The sequence below is a fragment of the Chenopodium album genome, chromosome 10 (assembly GCF_948465745.1).
Source record: "Chenopodium album chromosome 10, dcCheAlbu1.1, whole genome shotgun sequence".
Taxonomy (NCBI): Eukaryota; Viridiplantae; Streptophyta; class Magnoliopsida; order Caryophyllales; family Amaranthaceae; genus Chenopodium; species Chenopodium album.
The window spans coordinates 17,050,419-17,066,032 of NC_137843.1; the positions used below are offsets into that span (position 1 = coordinate 17,050,419).

The 15,614-nt window shown below is 32.6% G+C and overlaps 1 protein-coding gene across 1 annotated transcript; it reads right to left on the reverse strand.

Annotated features, from left to right (window-relative positions):
• Positions 1-10,973: 10,973 nt before the first annotated feature.
• Positions 10,974-12,422, reverse strand: LOC145564952 (zinc finger BED domain-containing protein RICESLEEPER 2-like). The gene is made up of 4 exons (XM_081625097.1): positions 12,061-12,422; positions 11,623-11,967; positions 11,151-11,581; positions 10,974-11,035 (listed from the first exon to the last, which is right to left on the reverse strand). The coding sequence occupies exons 1-4, from the start codon at positions 12,420-12,422 to the stop codon at positions 10,974-10,976; spliced, it is 1,200 nt and encodes a 399-aa protein (XP_081481223.1).
• Positions 12,423-15,614: the final 3,192 nt, after the last annotated feature.

The following is a 15,614-nucleotide window of genomic DNA, read 5'->3' on the forward strand; positions in this document are numbered from 1 at the left end:
CATGATAACATATTAAACAAAATATACAATAAGTAATAATGCATCTAACAACTTCTTACATATGCAATGAAAAATCCATTAACCTATGACCTATACATGCATATGAACATACATAGGACTCAAAAATAATGCAAGACATTGTACAGTGTGGATTTAGAAATCACTATTTCATTGGACTTCTGGTCCATAATAAACTTTTGATCATTATCATTATGTCGACAAAAAAATGGACATATATTTCAAATCTCTTATTCACTAGTCCATTCTATCATACATATGCATATCATTCATCAGTTCCATTGTGTACCAATATCATAAAATTCCTTTAACATACATTTTGCATGCCGTTTTACTATGATATATGAATGCATTTCTCATTGGTACCATCATAACTTTTCTTACATAATAGGTTATCTATTATAATAATTCAGATATATATACCACCTAACAAGGGTGTTTAATTTCTCACACTATGGTATTAATATACTATTATTATACTTTAAAAGTATCAACTGCACTATCTTGTCATATATCACATGTTTATATTGGAACCGATCATACAAACTACACTTCAGGTGTAGTGGTTTAAAGAAAAATTGGCAAGATCTATCTTAATGTATGCACATAATATCATTATCACTATAATCAAAATATATCTCTCTATGCCTCTAGATGGGTCATAATGGTATACAAATCAAATCATAAATGTGCAACAAATGTTGATATAAAAGTTGGGATGTAACTTTACAATGTATCATTATTAGAGGGATCAACTAATTATAATTTTATAATTTTTCCAACTTACTTTAATTCTTCCACCTAAGTTGGTAAAATATCTCAAATATTAGGGCAATTCTTCACCAACTTAGAATATAATTTCATGTGCAATAAATTTCATCTCGTAGGATAATTATATATATTCAACAAATTTCTATCTCTTCTGGAGAATAATGAAATTTTGTTCTCTTCTAGAGATCAATATTAATAGGGGGGTCATGAATTGTGCAGTTGTCTATTTTCTTATTCTATTTCTTATGTGCTGAGCCCAAATCAAGAGATAAATCACTTGTATTTAAAGTTACTAATTCTCCAAATACTTTAATAATGAGTTTCCAGTTAGTCAAAATCTCTACACACACAAGTTATTTTAGTGAGCTTGTGGTCACTTATTACTTGTTCACATTCAAAATTGTTCAAAACTAGTATATAATCTCTTGAAATATTTTCAAAACAAACTACTAAAATCACAATCCAAATATAGCTCTATCTCAATGTTTTGTGTTTCCATTCAATTCATTTCATATCTTTAACATGAGAGAGCGTCAACACTTTATATTTCATGTCAAATGAAACTTAGAGTTTCCAAAACGGGCAATTATTAAACCCGGATGGCCTAATTTAATTATCACATCCAATCACATCTCTGAAATTAAACTCTAGTCAGTTTTCACACACTAGTGATTGCTTTATTAAACTTACTTTATGCATGGTCATGAATATGATGTGATATTAGAACACTAACATGTGTTTCTTTATACAATTGGCAAGACAATCAATTTATATTTTATCCAATAATTACTCATGCTCTGCTGGAGTTTTGACTATAACTTGATACATGTTAATCTTGTTGAACATTTCATACTCTTCTGGAGTCTTTATATAATCATGGAACATAAGAATTTTACAAAAAGTTATTTCTTCTAGAAATGTAATGGGATTTATCACTTCCTTAACTTTGTCGTTGTCGTAGCTCCTTTTCTTTTCGAAGATACTTAATTATCTTTAGAACTTATTTATGTATCACACTTCAGGTGTGCTATAGGTTTATCAGTGATCAATGCTGTCCTCCTTTCAGGACATCAATTTTAATTGAAGCATTTACAAATAGTATATATACGATTAATGACATTTATTTTTATCCATCTTCAAGATGGTGCCATTTCAAAATATATAAATTAACATGTAGCCACTTCCATTAAGTAAATCGTAGACATAATATATGTACCAAACTAACCATCAATATATTTTATTATTTATGTGCAAGGATTACATAAAATAATGGAACAGATATAATTTCCCCCTAATCCTTGCATATGGGGCATGAAATGAATCCAACAATATTTAAATCTCTTTCATCTTTTTAAGGCATAAATTCTATTAGCAATGTTGTATCAAGCATAATAAAATTATTCTTATAAACTCTTATAACTCTTACTTATAACTCTTGCCCAATTATATTAATCTTTATATTGAAAATTTTTAAAACTATGGGCATAATAAGTACATTTTTCAAGCAATGCAAGTTGCTCACAATATCATGTTTAATTACTTGAACTCATAACATTATTTCTAGGTCAAATAGATGATATATATAATCACGTTTGCAATTCTAATTGAACTTTTTCAATTATTTTTAATAACAAAAACATGGTACAAACATGCTTCTTTCCAATCATACAAGACTTATTCACTTTTGGGATTGAATAATTCTAGTAATTTATGTATTATCAATTTTGACCCAAAGTTCAATATCTATAATACTATTCTAAAACTTTTGTATAATCAATCTCATAACTTTGTGTTTATAAAATCACATTTAATCAAATGAAATCACACAATCTGTATTTAACATATGCTTAATAAAATATAAACTTAACTAATAAGATCTAGAACTTAGTCGAATAGATTTAAAAGAGTATGCAATTGTAGAGTATTGACTTGCAAGTTACTAGTAGTTCACTACTTGTTTTCTCTATTTCATAAAAAAATAAAAAAATAAAAAAATAAAATAAAATAAAAAAAAAGCCATATGTATCTCATGTAATCGAGTGGTGATTTTAGGGTCATTGAATTTTTGGGTGGTGGTTCAAGGGGAGTGGTTGGGTGGTCGAAGTTGGGGTCTGGGTCAGGAGGGTCTCGCAGGTGCTGGGTAAAGGCTCTAGCCACCGGCGGGTTTGGGGAGGGGGATAGCAGGTGGTGGTGGGGTGGCTGCCGGAAAAGGGGAGGGTTTTTTTTTCTAGTTATTTTTTTATTTTTTATTTTTTATAAAAGTTTTTTTTTTTAATTTAAGTTTTATTTTTTAAATCATATTATTGAAGAAAAATGTTAAAATAAAATAAATAAATTTTTAACCAATCATACATGTAATACGTGTCAAAAGTAACCTGTAAAATAGGGTTACATGTTTTTTGGTCTATTTTCAGCAAATGTGTATCAAATGTCGTTCCATTTTGAAACAATCCAAAGGTCGCTCCATTGTTGGAAGACCGCTGAAAGGTCGTATTATTCTTGACAAATTTTCCTTTTAAATATTTCCATACACCAAAGCTTGTATCAATTCTTTGTAAGTTTTTTAGATTTTTTTTTTTCCAAAAAAAAACTACTAAAATTACATTAATTAAACTGAGTTTACAACAAACGAAAGGATAGTAAAGTAACATTAGTTATTGTTGGCATAAGAAGCCATTACACAATACCAATTAAGGTCATTAATGATATTTACCTTTAAGCTATTACAACGAGCAAGGACAACGCATATAAGGCTTACCAATATACATTTAAACATGCTACAGGACTATTGATAGAACGAGGGAAGTTGGTGATGATGTTTCGTGTTATGCAAGGTATTTTCTAACATATATAATTAAAAGTCTATGAATGTTGCGGAAATGACGGAGACAACCCAAAATTAGTATGCCTTACCCTAAGGTGATAAAATCCTCTTGAGATCTATGCTTCATACATGTCAATCACATTTCTTTGCGATCTGACTAAACCATATCTTATACTCTCTCCATCTCATAATATAGTTCATATTGTGTTTTTTCACGGTATTTAAGAAATGAGATGAGAACTGGAAAAAAGGTAGACAAAAGTACAAGGCAAGTGGACAATTTAAGGGAAAAAAGTGAAAAGTACTATTATAGACAAAAGTTAGAGAGAGAAAGTGAAAAAGTACAATGCATTTGGATAAGTTAAGGGTAAATTAGGAAGTTCAATGAATAAAGTAAAAAAATAAGGGTATAATAGTCTTTACATACTATTCAAAAATAAAAACAGGAACAACATTTTGGGTCTCTAAAATAGAAAAACAGAAACTGTATTCTGGAACGGAGGGTGTATATATTCTCATACATGGTCATGATGTTATAATGACTTTTACGGTTATCACATACAAATGGGTTTAACAACACCTACTACCATCCTCCTTCAACAAGGGTTTATGTAAATCTAAAATTGAAATTTTTCTACATCTCCCAACAAACATAAGTAACACCACTTCTATTAAAGGAACACATTTTTATTAAAACTAAAGACATTAGAAAGGGTAATTTTCAAGAGTCAAACGACTCCATTTCATCCTCCAATTAATCCTGAATTCGACTTGCATGTCTTCGCTTTTCGATTCATATTTGAGTGCTTTCGAAATCTAAGTTTTAATTTTTTAAAAAAATTCACTTTAATTTATTAGTCCGAACTTTCAATTCAGCGATTTACTCTCAATAATTCCAACTTACATTTATAAGGGAAAACTATGAACTTTAGGGTTGATTTTCTTCCACTAGGTCGATTTACCAGTGACTTAAAGAAAGGGTGATTTTTATTTTGTAAAAGCCATGTGTAATGCGTCACAACATAATTGGTCCAAATTTTTTTTTGTAAAAAAAACCAGAAAAAAATTAATTAAAAATCCTTCTCAGCCAGCCACCATCCTTCCTCCCCTTAATCCCAACCCCCAGATCGACTGAAATTCGACCGCCCGCCTCCCCTAAAAATCGATAACAGTCAGTCGACCCCCTACCCCTAAAACTACTCGGCTGACCCACCTACACCATGGAAACCACCCCCCTTCCCCCATCTCCAAAATAGCCCCTCCCTTGTCAGGTCGATTAAACCGCCCCTCCTCCCTTCCCTCGTCGTCGAAACGACAGATTTTGAGCTCCCTCAATTGGAGATTATTGCCAAGAAATTAAATGTAGTTTTGTTACTCAAGATTTTGTGGTAGATTTTTTTAAGATTTTTTTTTACAAAAATAAATAAATAAACAAGGAAAAATTGGCCGCAACAACACCAACTATGACAAAGGTGCGTGTAGCAGCACAACCTTTTGATGGTGCACTCAACATCACAAACCATGCAATTGGGTGTACATAACAACATAAATGACACTTGAAAAATTTAGATTTCTTATGAAAGTAAATCTTAAATATTTTTAATGCTTTTTTGTTTAATTCCATTCTACTAAATTTTCTATCTCATGTAATTAAGTAACCATTAAATTGAATTATTTCAAAAAGTTTTCGCCATTATTTTCTATCATTTCTTTCTTCAATTACTATTTTTTACATTTCATGTGATGATTGACTTAGTTTCTTGTCCATTATAATTAATTTTTTCCCTTTAAATTATTCTCTCTCAACCTCTACAATTTAAGTGTTGTACATCAAAAATAAGAAAATCAATTTGGCTTATCCTAAAATCCAATTCTAAAATTATTTTTTGAATTAAGTATTTAAAATCATTTTGTGGGGTTTGGTATTAGAAAGTTACCTATGTATCCTGAAATCTTATAGTATAAAGGTATTCAAATGATTTTTTTTAATTTATCAATTTAATATTTAACTTAGTAGAAAGGGAAAGGAAACTAAGTCAATCATGTGAGATCGATATTAAAAAAAAGTAATTGAAGAAGCGAACAAAGGAAAATAATAGCACAAAATTTTTTGAAGGAATCCTCTTAATAAAATGGTGGAGGTTAAGAAATGCTTAAAAGAAAAAAATTATAAAAGGTAAGGCTAATTTAGTCACGCATGATGGAAAATCATCTAAGTTTAAATAGTGTTTAAACAATTATATAAAATAATAAAGATTCCACTTTTTTCCATGAAACCTTAGTTCATTAGTGTCATTTGTGCTAATATGTGCACCCAATCACATGGTTTGTGTTGTAGACCTCACCCTTAAAAGGTTGTGCTGCTACACGCACCTTTATCATAGTTGGTGTTATTGCAGCCAATTTTTCCATAAATAAATGGTAGTTGTTCTCAAAGTAGTCATTATAATGGTAGTTGTTGGTAAAAAAAATTTAAATTTTCACAAAATTACCCTATATCTAAAGTATAATACTCCATTCAGCCTTTTTCATTGGATACGTGTTGACTTTTACATTTTGTCAATACACCTATTTGATTATTATTCATTACATACTTTTTAAAATTATAACGATTGAAAATTAATAGAGCATTCATTGAGACGAATCAAACATGATCTCACGTGACTCTTTTACTTTTGTAAGTAAATTTGAAGATTATCTCATACTCCCTTTATCCCGTAATACATGATACAATCAACATTTCACTCATGTCAATGCACTACTTTGACTTTATTTGTATATAATTAAATATTAGTGAAATTATTTTTAAAATTATATTTTGAAACTTTATATATATACCTATTTAACAACATATTTTATGATAAAATAAAATTTTATTATGTTAGTAAAAAATTATGATCAAACTAATACATGACTAGTGAAAAAAGTCCAATGTATCATATATTTTGGGACGGGGGAAGTATTATGAATAATGTTTAAAATCTAGGAAAATTTTATTTTAATAATCCAACCTTTGAGTGATATATTTTTATTAATCCAACCTTTGAGTTATTGATGAATAATCCAAGCTTTAGGGGGTGTTCTTTTTTATTAGGCCAAGTAGGTTACTCAACCTAAAATAGCAAGTCACCTGCCACATGTCGCGTGTTCATTTGTCAATAATTATTTTTTCAATTTTTTATTAAAAAATTGTTAAATTAATAAACAAACTTTTTTTCTCTTTTTTCCCCATTCTTCTTCTTCCCCCCTTCCCCTCTCCATGAATTCAACCCCCCCATTTCCGGCCAACCTTTCTTCGCCGTTCCCCCTTCACCTCATTCCTTCTTAATTTCCGGCCACCCCCCAAATACCATTTCAATTTCCCGACAACCCACCCAAAAACATTAGCATTTCCAACCCTCTCATCCACACAAAATCACACCCTTGAAATTAAATCCCGACCCCCCTCGAAAACCAGAACCCTAACCACGCAAATTTGGGTTTTGGATTTTTGGTTTTTGGGTTCTGGGTTTCATGGATAGAGGGGTGGCCTGGGTTTCGGGGTCAGATGCAGGGAAGGATCAGAGAGGGTAAAGACGGCCGGGGAAAGTGAGGGGCGACAAGGGAGTAGGGTCGTCGGAAATTGGAAAATGGAAGGGGACGTTTTACGAGGTAGGGAAAGGGAGGGGGAGTATTCAAGGGTGGGAGTGAGTTTTCCGGTGAGCTCTGGCAGCGAGGGGGGGGAAGGGAGTATTCGAGGGTGGAGGTGGGTTTTCCGGTGAGCTTCGGCGGTGGGGGGAAGGGGGGGAGTATTCGAGGGTGGGGGTGGTTTTTCGGTGAGATCCGGCGGCAGGGGAAGGCAGGGGAGGTGTTCCGGGGACAGGTAGTTATTTCCCGACGGGTTGGGGAAGGGATGTGGGTGTTTTCCGGGGAAGGGGGCTGGTAATTACTTTGATTTTTTTTAAAAGATTTTTCTATTTTTGTTTTTTTTTTTTTTTTTTTTTTTTTTTGTTAAAAAATTTTAAAAGAAAAAAATTAAAAAAAAAGTTACCTGAAGAGAAGGTAACTGGTCATCTTGGCTTAATAAAAAGGAACACTCCCTAAAGCATGGATTATTTAGGAATAATCTAAAGGTTGGATTAATAGATTTGAACGAGCAAAAGGTTGGATTACGAATTTTATATACTTTGAAAATTGAAGTGAAATCATTATAAGAAGATTACTCCTTCTGTCCCTAAATTAGACTCCTACTTCTCTCTATTATGTGATAACAAAATGTTAGAAATAGAAATCTAATAAAGTGACGGATGGAGTATTATTCTTGGATTATTTGATAAATTCTATTTTAATGATTTGTTTATAAGCATGATAAGAAGTGATAATTTAATTATGACATGATACATTTATTAAAAGTCAACCGAATCATGTAATTATTTAATTATAATTAACAAGAAAAAATAAATGTAATCTTAATTCAATTATTTATTACTCACTCATATTTATTATTTATTAAACATTATTATTTATTACTCACTCATATTTATTATTATTAAACATAATTATTTATTACTCACTCATATTTATAGATAGGGACAAGTAAGTAAATTTAATACTCTTTTATAAAATGAATTGAGTCAAATAAGGATTCCAATATAGAAATGTAATTATGTACATTTTGTGTGTCTCATAATCATGTAATATATTGATTAATCACGAAATTAAGGGATGAATGCAATAAATTATTACATATAACTATTTAAAAATATGATATTCTAACGGTAAATCACAAAAGAAATTCAAAAGAGCTGTGTGAATAATAAAAAAGTGTAAATAATGCAATTAAAATAATGAAAGAAGTAATTAACAAATTACATAAAATTATTTATGAATTTAAAAATTACATATATATATTTAAAATTATAAAAACAAATGATTTATTCAACAAAAATATTATCATTTTGCCCCGGGCCTTCGAAATATTAGAATAGCATATGTTGATATGAACACACTTTAATTCACATTTACTACCCATGACTATTACAATACATCAATGGCGGACCTATTAAGCCCACATAAAAAACATCTGCATCCCCATTTTGTGAAAAAAAAACAAGTCCTTAGGCCCAAGTTAGTTTTCAAAAATAAAAGCCCAAAAATTTGGACTTCCATTCCAAATATCTTTATCTCATAAGCTGACAAACACACTTACTTCTTTACTTCCTATCTTCCTGCTTCTTCACGTGAAGATATGACAACTATTTAATATTTTTTTTTTTTCAAATCTAGATCACTCACGTGAGATGAGCAATTAAGGGAAAGAAATGAAATTCTTTTAATTTCACAAAACCTATTTTACCACTTTTTAATTTTCTCTCTCCAACTTAAAGTCTCAAACACCCATACAATTTTCTAATTTCTCTTTCTACCTCAAAGTCTGAAACAAAGAAGTATCAAATATTCATTGTGGCAATCGCAAGTGTAGAAACTAGAAAGAGCATTTTTATAAGTCACGAAATAATATAGATGATCATTTTTAAACGATCGTTTGCTTTCTTTCATAGAGACAAATATTGCACTTCCAAGAAATTAAAATCAACAAGAACAATTGTAATTTCTTTTAAATTATGTGTTGCTTTGTTTTCCTTTATAAATAATCATGGATCTTTTTCATGAGTACAACCCTATTATTTGTTTTGTGTTATTAAAAACGATTTGTAATTTTTGGTGATACGTCTTTGACAATGTATTACTTTGTACTCCGTACGTTGGGATGATTAAGTTGAAAGTTTATTTTGCACCCCGATTTATAAATTTCTAGATCCGCCACTACAATACATCACGACTGAATATTATGAGGTAGGAAGTGGACTAGAGATTCTTTTGGACCCACTAACATTTCATTGGGAATGTTTAATCTAGAGAATTGATATATTAATAATGATTAGACAAGAGGTTAGTTGTCATAGTGATTCGTGTCTTCAAGGCTAATATTTTGGAACATAATGTGAAGATTCCTAAATTGGTGTGTGACCAGTGGCGGGTACACAGAGGTACAGTTGGACCACATTGTGAAAGGAAAAAAAAAAAAGACCGCTTGGGCACCTGTATCAAATAGTTGGTCTCTTAGGTTCTGTTCAGTCCGCCTTTTTTTGTTAACTTTAAAGAGACCGCCTAATTTAAAAACAGGTCTCTTAGCCTCTTAGCTGATACTTTACATTTTTCAGCGAGAGATTAGTATTTTTTCGATCAAAGAGACATGTTGTTTCAACTAACAGGTCTCTTAGATGATCTCTTTTTTTAACCCACAAACATAATTAGTTACTCAATAATAAGACTTATCGTCGGAGGATGGGATGTATCGTACACACAATTACTATTACAAAGTAAAATTATGATTTATTAACTCAAAATTTAGTTAGAAAAAAATTATTGCAATCCACATATTATTTTGTAATTTTTTTTTATCGAACTTCATTTCGTTCCCCCATTCCACAAATCCTAGATCCGCCACTGTGTGTGACTCATAAAAGAAGTTCAAAAAAGTGACATACTTTTATCACACTTGCTACGAAAAACGAGACCTTGAAGATTTTTATTATCCATGGCCTTGTACTGAACTTGAATACAATAATGTAGGGGTGAAAGTTCGGTTTTCGGTTTGGTTTTTTGCCCAAACCGAAACCGAACCACTTTAATTCAGTTTCTGTATTTTTGAAACCACACCGCACCACTTTACTTTAGAAACCGAACCAAACCAAACCATATTTATTTCGGTTTCATGACAAAAAACCGAACCAAACCATAACTTTTAGGCCTCATTTATTGGGCAATAATCTGCAATTTTTAGGCCATTTGGACCTCATTCATCAACATAGCAGTACTGCAATGCATAATAGAATTAACTTCTAATTCAACAAGTTTCAACAAGTTCTAAAACTTCTAATTCAACAAGTTTCAACTTAACAAAACCAAAAGTCCAAAACAAACAAACCAATCCAATCCATAACAATTTTTAAAAACAAAGTAACAAAATCAAATCAACCAATCCATACAAACAAGTTTTAATAACATAATTGAACAAGTTTTTAACATAATAGGATTAAGAGCAGCAATGCAGTCTGCAGCAAATGGCAGAACAACATCACAGCAATCTGCAGCACAGTAGCAGAACAGCAACTCAGTCAGCAACACAGCAACTAGGTAGAACAGCAACTCAGTAAGCAACACGACAACACAACAACTCAGCAACACAACAACTTTGCAACTCAGCAACACAGCAGAATAGAGGAACAACAGTTAGCAGTCAGTAGAGGCAGCAGAACAACAATCAGCAACCAGCAGTTAGCAGAAGAAGCACTCAGTAGTTTGCAAGTGAGCTTAATCATTCTACTATTTCGACCACTTCATCAATATTAGCATCACCAATTGCCATATTCTTCAAGTCTATCATAAATTCATAATTCAATAAATTCATAACATAAGAAACAAAAATAAATATATATACACAATGAAAAATAATTAACTTTTATTTAGATGTTCTCATATACTTATATATTACCTTCTTCAAGATGCTCAATTTCCTCTAAACATTCTTCAATACTTGGAAATGGTGAAGCACGTAACCAATTTTGAGCACAAACAGGACCTTCCACAACTCGAGGAGTTAAAGAGCTCCTAAACTGATCTAAAACCCTGCCACCAGTGCTGAATGCACTCTCAGAAGCTACTGTCGACACAGGGACAGCAAGAACATCACGAGCAAGTCTACCCACGGTAGGAAACCTTGAATAATTGAACTTCCACCAGCTCAAAATGTCAAAATCATCGGTATCTTTCGCCGTATCCTCCTCCAAATATTTGTCTAACTCTATTTTTGCATCTCCATCTCTCTCACACTTGTGTTTCTTATACTTATTCTTCAAGACCTCAATATTCTTATGTTTGGGAGACAATGGAATGTTATCGTCCTTACATGAAGACACTTCCTCCCTATTCCATCACCAAATGAAGAAACACGATACTCCTCATACAAAGCATTCAAAGCTTCCCTCACATTCTTAACCAACTTTAATGCAACAATAGAATCATAAATTTCAGTTATCATCCACTCAACATAATCAAGCTTATAATGAGGATCAAGGACAACGGCGATAAAAATCAAGAGGTTTATTTTTTCTGGATCATCCCAATACTTTTCATATTTATCTTTCATTCTACAAGCCATAAGACACATATCCGGATCATCACTTGACACCAAATCATTCAAAAGTACAGCCACACTCACCAATTCATGAAAAAACAGATTTGAAGTGACATATAAAGAGCCAAAGACATGCATGGTCAAATCATAAAAGGCTTGTAGAAATTCAGAAAATCTTCTCACATTGTTCCAATCATCAGTATCAGGGCTACCCTTACCTTCCCTCTCATTCAAATCAATTACATAGCGAGGTTCTTCCTAAGAATACCTCTCAAAAGCATCCTCAAGTTCAATAGCAGCATTCAACACCAAATAGGTGGAATTCCACCTAGTAGGCACATCAAGACACAATCCCTTTTTTGTGTTGATTTTTTCATCAACGAAACATTTTTTAAACCTTTGCAACCTAGCAGGAGATTGTTTGATAAACCTAACAGTATGCCTAACATGTTGAACCGACTCATTAACAGTTTTCAACCCATTAGAAACAACCAAATTGACAATGTGTGCAACACAACGCATGTGAATGAAACGACTCTTAAGAACCCCAGTTTTCCATCCATTCATTTTTCTTCTCATATATCCAATTGCAGTATCATTTGAGCTAGCATTGTCAACAGTTATGCACATGAATTTTTCAAGCCCCTAATCAAGCAAACATTTTTCAATTTCTTTGCCAATATCATCACCCTTATGACTAGAAATAAGACAAAAATTCAGAATTCTTTTGTGTAATTTCCAGTCATTATCAATAAAGTGGACAGTCAAGCACGTGTAATTGATTTAATGTATAGAAGTCCATGTATCAGTGGTTAAAGAAACTCTTGAATTACACCTCTTTAACACATTTTTCAGCTTTCGTTTTTCAGTCAAATAAGTTTCAAAACAGTCTTTGGCTATTGTAATTCGTGAAGGGACATTAAATCTAGGTTCCATTACATCACAAAAGTGTCTAAAACCTACACCTTCAACAAACTTAAATGGAAGTTCATAAACAATTACCATATACGACAAAGCTTTTCTAATACTACCAGCATCAAATTTGTGGTATGTCAACCTACTAGTACCACCGGCTGCACTTGGTACTTTAGCACTTTTGAATGAAAGAAGACTTTGTTTTGAATCTTTAGGGGTGTTAAAGGGATGCTTACGACATCGGTTAATATGAGCCCATAACACACTAGTGCCGTTTTTCTTTGCCCCGCACTTGTAGCTCATCCCACAATACTTGCAAGTTGCCTGCCTTCCAGAAGGTGAATCTTCTTTAATAAAATGCTCCCAGACTTCAAAGCGCTCTTTCATCCCCTTCCTTTTTGCATTGTCTTGTTTTTTCTTACTAGAGACTTGGTCAGTCTCATGTTCAAGTTCAGGCTCGTCAGGAATAGCACCCACATTGCTTGCCATTGGCCTAGGACATAAAAAATAGTAGCATAAGAAGACTAGCAGCAAAGCAAACTAGCACAGCAAGTCAGCAAGTAGCACAGCAGTAGCACAACTGTAGTAAAGCAGTAGCACAACAATAGCAAAGCAGTAGCACAACAATTAGGCAGTAACAAAGCAATAAAGCATTTAAGCAGTAGCAATTAGGCAGTAACAAACCAATTAAGCATTTAAGCAGTAACAATTAGCCAATTAAGCATTTAAGCAGTAGCAATTAAGCATTAGCAGAGCAGTTACGTAGTAGCAGAGCAATTAAGCAGTGGCAGAGAAATTAAGTAGTAGCAGAGCAATTAAAAGCAATAAATTATACATGCAAGTATAGTCTAATTCTAACTTTCCAAGTATAAATTATACATGCAAGTATAAATTACAAATAGTCTCAATTATGTTTGGTATTCTTCAGCAAATAGTCTCAACTCTCAATTACTTAGGTTGGGTATAATGACTTGTTTATCAGAATAATTGCTCGAAAATAATTACTCGAAAATAATTGCTCGAAATTAATCGCATTCATGGTCTCATGGAGTCATGGATAATCGCAATTCAGTAATTCACAAGTAAAAACATACCTTAACAAGAGTCGGAGGAGAGAGATAAAGTCCTTAGTGAAATGGACGGTGGTCGGAGCTTAGAGGAGACTCGGGAGAGGAGGTGAGCAGGTGACTGCGAGAGAGAGGAGAGAGAGAAAGGCTGAGATTAGGGTTTTTTTTTTGCTTTATATACCAAGGGTTAGGCTGGGGTTATTTGGGGTTGGGCCTATAGTTCGGTTTGGTTCGGTTTTTCGTTTTGGAAAACCAAAAACCGAAAATTTTAATTTCAAGAAACTGAAACCGAACCACCCTTTAAAAAAACCGAACAAATAGCTTATTCGGTTTTCGGTTCGGTTTTAAACCGAACTTGTTTCACCCCTACAATAATGCACTAGAAGAACCCCTGATCATGCCCGAAGAAGGAGAAGGAGAAGAAGAAGAAGAAGAAGAAGAAGAAGAAGAAGAAGAAGAAGAAGAAGAAGAAGAAGAAGAAGAAGAAGAAGAAGAAGAAGAAGAAGAGGATAATGGTGGAGAAATTGTTGATGATGGCGAAGGCGAGGACAATGAAATCATTCAAGAAGATGAGAAAAATGATGTCGTGGATGAGAATACTCAGCAGGAAATGTTCCTGGTGAATTTCTTTTATGTTCACATCAATATACTTGATTAAGAAGATAATGGTTTGTACTTAGCTTGTGTTTCTACATAAAGTTACTGCAATGTTTGAACTAAGTACTGAAAAGGGCTCTATTTGGGCCACTCATATATAATGTATGTCTTTGTATTTTTTTCCTTTTCTATGTGGTTTTGGAAGAAAGAGTTGATGTGAATTAGGGTTGAATTTTGATGGTGCATTGTGTGATTGTAACTTTTGAGTTCATCAATTTCATTGATAGCTAATTCGATGCAAATATCAGCAAGGTCTAAATTCATTCCTTTGATTCAAAAAATTGCTTATTTTTTTACAAATATCTTTGGCAAATCCATTGTAAATTTCGAATACTCATGCCTTGCAATTGTAATTTTACTTCAGACCTAATTATGGTGCCTGTAGACACCCAAATGTGTATCCCCAAAAACCAAACCTAGTGATGAATACCTTTCACGTCATTTGATTATCGAACGAAGTGAAAGTGTGAAAAGTCTAGTGATAAGGATGTTTTTATTAAATTATTTCTCTTTATATTTTCAAAAATATTTCTTTTCTTACTCTATTTATGAAAATAGCCAGTCCAATTTGGTTAGGTCCATGATAAGGGTCAAATAGTAGTCTAGTTGGATTGGGCTTGAAAGAGCTTTCCAACGACTGATATGGATGGCAATGAGTTCTCAAACATGACAAATCTTGACCAACATAAGAAGTACTACCCATAATTACTTGAGTAGGATACTCAAGAGAGCTACGTTTGGCCTGATTCCTTAGGAAAGGATACGTAGGCAACCCTTATAGGGTGCGGCCACTTTAATTTTTACAAATCTCGTATCCCAGCATCGACAAATCAACTCAGAGCAATTGGCGCGAAAAATTTCAAGACCAACGCATTCCAGAAAAGTTATCGCCTGACGACAGACATCAGCGCCAGCCGACAACAGCAGCGTCTGGCGACAAGGATAGCGCCAGGCGACAAACAGTGGCGCCAATTTTTCTGCATTAAACTAGGCAAATTTCGGTGTACTTTGGAATTTTTCGACTTCCGTACTCGAATAATTTTCAGAAAAATAATTAAGTGTTTTCATTGCTTTAATGGAAATTAAGTGTAAATGTTGATTTAATTTAAAAAGCTGAAAATTGCATTAATAAAAATAAAATAAAATTACATTATTGATGGAATTTAAATGAAAGCTTAAATAA

What these genes read in the sequence shown, in the direction of transcription:
- LOC145564952 (XM_081625097.1), bottom strand. Translation starts at nt 12,422, where the DNA reads ATGTGCATAACTGTTGACAATGCTAGCTCAAATGATACTGCAATTGGA. An exon ending in AGGGAAGCTTTGAATGCTTT is followed by an intron (nt 11,582 to 11,622) that starts GTATGAGGAGTA and finishes GTGATGGAATAG; the next exon opens with GGAGGAAGTGTCTTCATGTA. An exon ending in AATTGAGCATCTTGAAGAAG is followed by an intron (nt 11,036 to 11,150) that starts GTAATATATAAG and finishes AATTTATGATAG; the next exon opens with ACTTGAAGAATATGGCAATT.